This window comes from Alosa pseudoharengus, unplaced genomic scaffold (assembly GCF_046254945.1).
Source record: "Alosa pseudoharengus isolate Yale_2024_CS ecotype anadromous, Long Island Sound unplaced genomic scaffold, YU_APseudo_1.1 YU_APseudo_1.1_scf_8, whole genome shotgun sequence".
Classification (NCBI taxonomy): Eukaryota; Metazoa; Chordata; class Actinopteri; order Clupeiformes; family Clupeidae; genus Alosa; species Alosa pseudoharengus.
The window spans coordinates 34,945,490-34,955,557 of record NW_027468870.1 but is presented as its reverse complement, the minus strand read 5'-3'; the positions used below and the strand labels follow the sequence as shown (position 1 = coordinate 34,955,557).

The window sequence follows — 10,068 nt, the reverse complement described above, 5'->3', positions numbered from 1 at the left end:
TGTAAAAACTGCTTTTGTGTGGGTACAGGAGAGTCTTGCTTGGCTTTATTCAAGCAACACCTTGGTTTAGCTGTCACGTTTACTTGTCTCATTCAAGCCATTGCTTGGTTTAGTTGTTACCTCTTTTTGAAAATATGTATTTATTCTGAGATAATACCATAAATATCTATGCATTAATTTATGTTAAATATTTACATTTGCAATACATTTATGTTAGAAGTGGCTAAAATTCTATTGGCATGAACTTGCATGTACTGTTTCAGAAATATAGACAGATGAGTATCTCAAGGAGATTATTTTTTAAAATGCTTACACCAGACCTTTGTTTGTGTCATAGGTTATCTATGATGCGCGCGTTGTCTGGTAAGTTTGAAATAACATTCTGTCTGCCTGTGCGACTGCAGGAGACAGTTGGGCCTCTGTTTACGCAGCTGTCTCGGCCTGCCGTATCGCTGCATAGATCTCATGCTGTTGTCTCTCCTTCCAGGTGGGAATCAATGCTCCTCATCTCCATGTATGGGGTCTACATTCTTATAATGAAGTGAGTTGCTCTCACAGGACAGACTAAGAATGGCTCTGCATGTGACTGAAAGTTTATACTGTTCCCTAAGATACTTATCCTAATGAACGCCCTCTCACAGGGGAATGGGCCCTTGATACACACCAGAAGCCTCTTGCGGGGTTGTGTTGTTCTTGTGGAGAGTGAACCCTGGTCTGGAGGCTTGGTACCTGTTTGGAGCAGCAGCTTTCTGTCTGCTTGCTTTTATAAATCAGTGTTGGTGTCCATCTTTTCCAGGTTTAACACCCAGATCGCCGGCTTTGTGGCGCGGCAATGCCGGGGTCCAGGAAGATGCTGTGCGCGCAGAGGCCCCCACGCGGATGAGGCAGGGGAGGACGGGGGGCCCTGCAACACCTCCATGGTGCTCCTGAGAAAAGGTTCCCCTCATTAGTTATCTGTCTGCCAGGGATGGTCTTATCGGATCTCCTGACGGCGTGCCAGGATTTTGTTTGGTTGCATGCCCGCTCAGACAGCCCTTCTTGGCTGCTTAGTCGATCGGGGTGACATCTTATTGACCTGTTTGTCTTGGCGTGTGTCACTGCATCTCCTTTGCTGTAGGCCTGTCTCTGTAAGCGCTGTGGCTGTGCGACTTAAGTCTCTCCACTCCTGTCTCTTACTCACTCCACCAGTGCATTGTGTTGTCTGTGTGTGTGTGTGTGTGTGTGTGTGTGTGTGTGTGTGTGTGTGTGTGTGTGTGTGTGTGTGTGTGTGTGTGTGTGTGTGTGTGTGTGTGTGTGTGTGTGTGTGTGTGTGTGTGTGTGTGCGCAGAGCTTGCGTGAGGGTTGGCAGCTTTGGTGTGTGTGTGTGCGTGTGCGCGTGCGTCTGTGTGCGTGTGTGTATGTGTGTGTGTGTGTGTGTACACTGCACTGTCACCCTGTATATGTTGGGCTGCTCTCTGTGTATAACATGCTGTCTTTTTGTGTACGTAACTTGGTATGGAAAGTCCCGTGCTCAAGAGTCCTCCAGGTTAATTCTGTCCAGTCCAGGCCGCCCCTTGTGTTGTGTGTGTTCTTACGCGCCGTTCTGTTTCTCGTCTCTTTTAACTTACAGATAATCTGTTCTGCGCTCTGTTTACACTGTGATTGCCGTTCTACGTCACCTCTTAGCCAGTCCGTTTTGTTAGTGACGGTAATATCTGATACAGACTCCAGTCTGGGACCGGTGGCCTTCAAGGGGCCTGTTGGCTGAAGCACTGGCCGAACCCCGAGTCTGTTTTATTTCGGCTCAAACTGTTTTATTGTGTCTCCTCATGTCAAAGCGAAGCATGCAAAATGCCCTGGACATAGTGGCCATGTGTACATTTCTGGCACATGACCCGTATGTATTCAATGTAAACATGCAATACATACCGTAGTCTTGTCATAACTTAAAATGGGATAGGCATAAAGAGGTCAGTTAGATGATCTGAGCAGCTCATTAAAGTCCAGATGTCTGCTTCTCCCTGGTCTCTCATTTCTGTTGTGTCTTTATTTCCTCTCCCTCTCCCCTCTCTCTCTCTCTCTCTCTCTCTCTCTCTCTCTCTCTCTCTCTCTCTGATGATGCAGGAGGATTTTGGTATGGCAGATTTTGGTTTGGTGATAATGGTTAAATAAAAGAGTTTTAAACTCACTCTTTTTCTGTCTCTCCCTATCTCTTACCTCTCTCTCTCTTTCTCTCTTTCTCTCTCTCTCTCTCTCTCTTTTCTTCTGTCATAAACTGGGTGTCATGACGTGGGAAGAAGGGGCTTTATTTTATTTGTGTTAAAATGTCACATTATGTGCAGCTGAAAGGGACAGCCTGACACAAAAAGTGGAGGGCCCACCTTTCAGTACCTGATGGGGTGTCTCCTCCCTTGAGGCTGTTGTATGAGTCTTATTTTCCTAGAAGGTCAGATGACCTTCAGAGAGTGCTACTGTACATTGTACAGTATATTAGCTAAAAATAAGCTGATGTCTATGTTTAATGAGGAGGTGTCACCCATCTTTTGGTTGATACCGTTTCACTTTATTGTAAATGTACAAGGTTAGTGCTTTTTAATTTTTCAAAAACTGTATTTCTGTTTAGTCGTGGGTATAGACTGGTGAGGTGTGATCAATATATAATGGCCAATTTTTTTACTGGGGCAGGCGAAATTGGCAATTATTTTAAGTTAAAACTCCCACACAGCTTAAAATGAAGCAGGATATCTTCATTCAGCATGATATCTATGTTTAAATCTCTGGTGGAAACAAGAATCGTGCTAGAGTACACCTTCCACCAGTCAACTGAGAATGTGGCTCAACTCAGTAAAAAATGGTGTGTGAAATTAGCAAGGGTTTCATTTCAGTAAATTACTCCCAGTGTTTTCTTTCAGTGCTTTTCAAATGAGGTTTTAAATAAAGGGTTTTAAAGTCAATCTCTCTCTCTCTCTCTCTCTCTCTCTCTCTCTCTCTCTCTCTCTCTCTCTCTCTCTCTCTCTCCCCGTCCTGTCCTGTCCATTTTCTCCACAGCTCAGAACTCGGGGCAGGACTCTCCGGTGGTGATGGTGGACGAGCTGCTCTCCCTGAATCCCCACCAGCTCTCCTTCTCCGACGCCAGCCTGCGCATCATGATCACCCCCCACTTCTCCCCACGCACACGCCTCAGGATGGCCGGACGCATGCTCATCAGCGAGGTGGGCACAGGGGACACTTGGGTGGCCATTGGTGTGGTGTGTCACAGGGGAATTGGTCTGATGTGTGCGGTTCTCAATCAAGCTTCTGATTGGTCTGATGGGAGCAGGCTGACTCTCAATCATGTGAACCACAGTCACCTGTGTAACGAATACCTATGTCTTGATATTGTTGTCTTGGTTTGTGATGCTGATTTTACAATGTCCGACAAAGATCTATAAGGTTAAAAGTTGCGGAATAAGGTTTATGTGAGCGTCTAACAGTGTGCAGATCTTTCTTTTGATTTTTATCTTCAGTTAAGTTTTGATCGAGCACCTGAACATTTTTTTGGATGTGCGTACCCTGCACTCTGCTTTTTCTCTCCTAGAACTGGCCCATGCTCTTTGTGTAAGACGGGTTCATAGGTAACGGTAGATAAAGATAGAGATATTGATTAAGATATTAAAGATACTGTGATAAAGCTACTGTGAAGGCCTTGTAATAAGGCTATATCATTTATTGTATGATATGCCTTTACATACTTGTATTTATTCTTAGCATGCTTTTAAACTACACATCAATCCCTCATCCTGTCTATTTTCTAGGCCTTTCCAAAGCTGCTACTGAATGTCCAGTACTGATGATAGGAAGGAACACACTTGTTCACACTCTCAGTCTGTGGTCTTGTGCACTGACCAGAGCTCTGTTGTTTCTCCCCAAAGGCAGCGTCTGTCTCTTTTCTTCTCTCTCTCTCTCTCTCTCTCTCTCTCTCTCTCTCCCTCTCTCTTCTCTCTCATTCTCCCTCTCTCTCTGATGATGCGGTAGGATTTTGGTTTGGGGATCATACTTAAGTCTGTGAGACTGTGATAATGGTAATAAATGAAGGAGTTTAAACTCACTCTCTCTCTCTCTCTATCTCTGCCCCCCCCCCCCCCTCTCAGAGGCAGCGTCTGCTGAGGGAGAGCAGAGGGGACACCCCGGTGAAGGGCCTGTGCTCTGGGGCCATGGAGAACGGCGGAAGCGTGGACTGCCAGGCCCTGGAGGACGGCTCCAATGGAGAGAGGGGAGGGAAAGGAGACTGTGCCCAGCCAGAGGAGGAGGACGACGGGGGAGACGAGCCCTTCAGGCCTCTGAAGTTGCCAGGTGGGGAGGGAAATGGCTAAAATGAAACTGCAACAGATACTTGACATTTAGGGCCCTAATTTGAAAGATGGGCAATGTGCCAAATCTTAAGTCTAACTAATGCTAATTTAATAACTAGGTGAAATCTATTTGCTAGTTTAACACCATGGACAAGACCTGAAGCGCAAACATTGATGATTCAGCTCAGTGCTCCCATGTCACATGACAGCTCTAGCTCAGGTGTAAAAATGTAGCTTGTTGACAGACTTTGCACTTTGTCGCCATTTAAATTAGGGCCCTCAGAGTTAAAGGGCAGTTCCAGGTCACATTAAGTACTAATGTTTATTTTAAAAGCTTTGTACAATCTGGGCCACGTTCCCAGACATGGATTAAGCCGAGTCTTTGACTAAAAGCTCTTATTTCTGTTTCTTATCCTCCTTTATGTGTTATCCACATTCTCTGGTAGTATTTTTACGGATATTACCCATTAAAGTCTGTTTCAGCCGTGTCTAGAAAATACAATTTACCTCAATTACACACCCAGTATAATTGAAAAATGATACAGAGTGGTGTTCAAATTAACCTGTTTGCCAGGACTGCAGGATAATCATTTAATCAGTGTTGAATTGTTAAGTACTACACACACTATGCTTGCAAGATCATTATCTCGATGTGCTACTCAAGGCTGAACACTGACAGTTTCGCCCGTGTTGTTGCTTTGCCAGCGAGCTGCGGTGCCCGGGTGAAGTGGTTCGTGTCGTGGCCCCTGAGCGTGCTGCTGTACCTCACCGTGCCCAACTGCGTGTGGCCTCGCTGGCACCGCTGGTTCATGGTGACCTTCGCCACGTCCACCCTGTGGATCGCCATCTTCTCCTATCTCATGGTTTGGATGGTAAGGGCAGAACAGCGCTCGGCTCACCTGAGACTCCATAGACACTATGCACTCATGATGACCAGGACTACTAACATTCTGACTACACATACTTTATAGTCATCTTACTGTTCCCCTCCGGGTGAGTTTGATGTTCTTATGCAAGACAGCACATTGAGGTTGCATTTGCAGTCTGAAGATATTCCAGCTCAAATCTCACAGACATCCACATGCATTATGTAAAAGCCTTCAGAGCCTTTGTACAACAAAATGAAATCCCAGACGTGATGGAGATACTTGATGTCATTGTCCACCTGTGCTCCTGTTCAGGTCACCATCATCAGTGACACACTGGACATTCCAGACTACATCATGGGCATCACATTCCTGGCGGCCGGCACCAGTGTCCCAGACTGCATGGCCAGTCTGATCGTCGCTCGTCAGGGTAGGATGACCAAAGAGCTCAATGGGTTTTTATTTCTTTCTTTTTTTTTAAAAATCATTCCTTCGGGATGGTTAACACTGACCTGAACTGACCTGAACTGAACTGAACTGAACTGAACTGAAATTATAACACATGTATAAAAGACAGGATAAAAAACTTAAGACATTGCTAAGTCATTTCATCATTTCACTATTCTTCCAGAGGTACACTGTCATATTTGATTTGTAACCATCCTGTATTGGTAAAATCCTACATAATACACATTTAAAGCACTCCATTGTAGCTTATCTACCATCTTAGTGACAGACATCAGTTGTGCGAGGTGAGTCCATGGTTGTCCTGCTCTTTGTCCTCAGGCATGGGGGACATGGCAGTGTCCAACTCCATTGGCAGTAACATCTTCGACATCCTGCTTGGACTGGGCTTCCCTTGGGCTTTGCGCACCCTGGTGGTGGAACACGGCTCAACAGTATGGAATCTATATAGACTAGCGCTTAACCCATTTAATCTGTCCTTATTTATACGTACAACAAAATGTAGAATTCTCATAGGTGTTAGCCTCTGTCCATAGTCATATCCAGTAACCCACATCCCTCAGGAGAGATTGTGCTCTCTCATCGATTTCACCGACGGAGAGCAGACTGTAGATGGGATTGCGATACTGCAAATTGGGTTGTAAGCACCATGCTGCTCTTATCTCTCCCTGTCATCAGGTGCCCATTAACAACAAAGGATTGGTGTACTCGGTCGTCCTACTGCTCGCCTCTGTCTTCCTCACGGTGGGTACACACACAGACAGACACGCACACACACACATGCGTACATACAAACACACACATGCACACACATGCAGACAAAGACACAGGCACACACACAGACACACATACACAGACAGACACAGACAGACACACACACACACACACACACACACACACACACACACACACACACACACACACACACACACACACACACACACACACACACACACACACACAGGGTGAGTGCTCAAGAGGAAGGGATATAAACTTACAGAAAGATGTGCACTGGCAGGTCAGGCCCCTGTGGTGGCAGGAGGATAATGATCCGTAGTTGTGTTGGTCCACAGGTGCTGAGCATCCACCTGAACCACTGGAAGCTTGACCGGCGGCTGGGCCTGGGGCTTATTTTCCTGTACTCCATCTTCCTGCTCTGCTCCATCTTCTTTGGGCTGTAGTAGCCACAGACACATCAACCAGCCGCTCCCTCCAGCCCTGCCCCTCCGGCCTCAAACCAACCACTACACAGACTAGTACCAAACCAAAAGAAATATGTCTATAATTAAGAAAGAAAAGCAAATATTTATCTAGATGTGAATGTGTGAAGGTCCAAGGCGGCAGGATGGGAACTTGCACACACTGTTTTTACTTAAAGCCCACAGCCCCACACTAGCACTTCAATAGGTACATATTCGCTATACAACAAACATGAGGACACATCTGTGCAATAGCACATACGTTTGAAATTATTCAAAATTGTACACAGTCTTTTCTTTTGTTCTTTCAATACTCTGTATTTCCACTTTTAGACAGATTCAATCTTCCTTAGCATGGAGGATTTCAGTGTTGTCTGTGGAGATGTTCTGCCATTCTTCAGAGACATTTTTTTCAGCTAGTCTTTGCTAGAGGGGTTCTGCACTCATGCAGGCTCAAATCCTCACATTCCCACCTGTGCGCTGTTCATTTTACATAAGAGCAAATATCCTGCTGTTCAAATTAAAAGCAATATCATTTCTACAATTTGCATCATTTGGCATTACAGTGATATTGCACAGGGGCGTTCTCATATTTCCTGTGTGCTCTATGTAGTGTTGGGAATGTTGACGTCGGGCTGCAGGTCTTCACAGCATGCATGCACATGTGTGTCAAGAAAAGATAGTGATGAGAGTGACAGATCATCCGTGTTGCCTTGATGTTTGGAGCTCACTTGTCTGTTTATATTGTACACTCAAAATGACGTGACTCTGTTGTGTTGTGATATTATGTATATTTTTGCACTGTGTAGCAATATGGATGCTGTGGGGTCGACTCCCCGAGTGGTAAAATGCGGGGACAGTTTTTGAGATTTTGAGAGGGTATAATATTTTGAGAGATGCCTTTTACTGGTGGATTTACCACATAACGCAACATATATAGAAATCACAATAAATATAAATGTTTGCCTCAAGCTTTTGACAGAAACAAAACAGAGAATTTATGGATTTGTAGAATTTTTAGGACAGTATTTGTACTAGCTACTATGTTTGTTCTTACAGCGAGTGTCCAAATGTTTGATAAATGTTTGTACAGGTTTTGTTCCAAAGGCTCTATATGTTTAGGTACGATTGATGTTTTAAAACACAGTAAGACGACAAAACCTTAAAATATAAAATTAACCTTAAAGTATAATTATATATGTATATGAATGTGTACAATACTACTTTTTGAGTGAGTTTCCCGAAACACTCACTTTTACTGTTGCTAAATGTTTACTAAATGTTTTATAAGAGGGAAATGTGAGAACTTAGATTTGTGATGCATTTAATATTTATAAAGTCTGAACAATGTATACACCCATGATATTAACCAATATCATGAATTTAATTTATCCTTTCCAATTGAGATGTTTATCTTTGTCGCTTTGTCCAAATGCATACTGTAGCAGAGAGATCAAGCAGAAGTAAAGATAGTTATGATCTAAACCAATAATGTTTGTATTAGAAGGATGCAATAGATCGCAAGTCTATTTTTCATAGTGCTATTTCAGACGTTACTAAAATATATTTGTTTAATAAATGGTGGGCCTGCCAGGAGTTCTTCCAAGAACAAATATTTTGGTGTTGCTGACTATTTACGATTTCTGTATTGGGGATGGGGGAACCTTTTTTGCCTACAAGATCTGGTAGACTGTCAGCTGATCTGTAAAAGATAAAAGAGGAAGTGTGTGACTGAGATAGCGGATTGTTGTGTGCGAGATATTTCTGTGTTGTGTTATGCTCTGAGGATTACCTCCCAGTGTCAACATGACCTCTCCTTGAGCATCACATTGCTCTGTAGCTCAACCGACGGAGATAATAAAGGTTAAGCAGTGACTACTATTTCCTAGCTCCACTCTCCACTATACAGTATGGCTGTGTGAGTAACCAAGCTATCAAAATATTAATTTCCTGGTTAGATACTGTGCTGTTTTATAATAACCACCTAAAGATCCACTGTTCAAGTATCCAGTTGGCTGCAATGGACAATAATGAAGCCAATAATTGACTGTCCTTTTGACACAGGCCATTTTAATTCTTTTCAACTCACCTCTTCGCCACAGCTCAGTAATTTCTGACTTAAACAAATGAGGTTTACATGTAGCCCACTGATATTGGTAGCCACCATCTTGTCTGTGTGTAACAAAGGTATTGCCGGTAGGCTCAGGTTGTATGCAAAGGTTTTGGCAGTGTACTGTTAAGTTAGTTACATGTCTCTAACTGAATAAAACATTTTGGGGTGCCAGACTTTAAGTAGCAGTGGAACACTAGCTTTTGAACCACTGAAGTGATCCTACAGAACTTTGTATGTTGTTGAGTGCAATAAACAAACTGTGCAATAATGTTTTATTGGTCATTTGTTGTGTTCATTTCCCCACATTTTGTTTAGATTTCATGACTAAAACATAAGACTGTATAAAATAGGTCTAAGAGTAGCATTTTTTTTTTGGCAGTTAATTGAAGATATTGTATATTCATCATTCTACATGTCACCAATAATTACTAATAATGATTATACATTTTGTGTGATAAAATGCACTTAATATAACATCAGTATGTAATGAAAGTAGTTTTTGGATTCAATTTGCTGAAACTGAAACAATTGTCAAACTTTAACTGAACAGGCCAACACTGGAACATGACTCACCATACATAATTAATTAATTAGTATGTAAATCAAGATTATCAAGCGTCTTATTTGACTTCACTCTCACAGAATTATGTCCCAGTCTACCAGTTTGTGACTGATGTCATGTCTCATGATGGAACAAAGCAGTCAGGGATTTTGGGGTAGCTACTGCCCTCTACTGGGCACAGTGGCACTATCTTGTGAGGCAAAATGGGGGGAGAGATTGCTTTTTTGCTTTAACATAAGTGCAGGTTAAAACCAGTTAATCTTCAGTGTCCCGCCGGCGGGACGGTTACCCTCCTCCCCCACCTCCCCCCAACATTCTAAATCAATTGTATGCACCATATTGCTATGTAGCATAGTAATGTTATACACCATTTGAAAGCTTTGACTCTTGGGAATCCAAAAATGTACTATGTACAATCTGTATAGTGCTTAACATTCTCAGATTAATCTTATTATGTTTCAATTAAATTTGATCCAAAATGCCCCCCTCCTCCGCTTTTGGTGCTACCCTGACCTCTGGCTGCAGTGTAGCTGCAGCATAATAAGTAGATGCA

General features: G+C 43.2%; 1 protein-coding gene across 2 annotated transcripts in view; it reads left to right on the top strand.

Annotated features, from left to right (window-relative positions):
* LOC143111792 (sodium/potassium/calcium exchanger 3-like) overlaps window positions 1-9,223 on the top strand; it is a 21,261-nt gene extending 12,038 nt beyond the window's left edge. The window contains exons 8-17 of one of the 2 annotated variants that reach the window (XM_076274051.1): window positions 338-363; window positions 488-541; window positions 797-936; window positions 3,028-3,191; window positions 4,116-4,311; window positions 5,016-5,182; window positions 5,492-5,606; window positions 5,963-6,075; window positions 6,320-6,385; window positions 6,715-9,223. In XM_076274051.1, the coding sequence (XP_076130166.1) occupies window positions 338-363; window positions 488-541; window positions 797-936; window positions 3,028-3,191; window positions 4,116-4,311; window positions 5,016-5,182; window positions 5,492-5,606; window positions 5,963-6,075; window positions 6,320-6,385; window positions 6,715-6,822 (1,149 nt within the window). In that variant the 3' untranslated portion in view covers window positions 6,823-9,223. Of the gene's footprint in view, window positions 1-337; window positions 364-487; window positions 542-796; window positions 937-3,027; window positions 3,192-4,109; window positions 4,312-5,015; window positions 5,183-5,491; window positions 5,607-5,962; window positions 6,076-6,319; window positions 6,386-6,714 lie in introns of both variants that reach the window. The other variant, XM_076274050.1, reaches the window with a different exon arrangement.
* The last annotated feature ends 845 nt before the right edge of the window (window positions 9,224-10,068 follow it).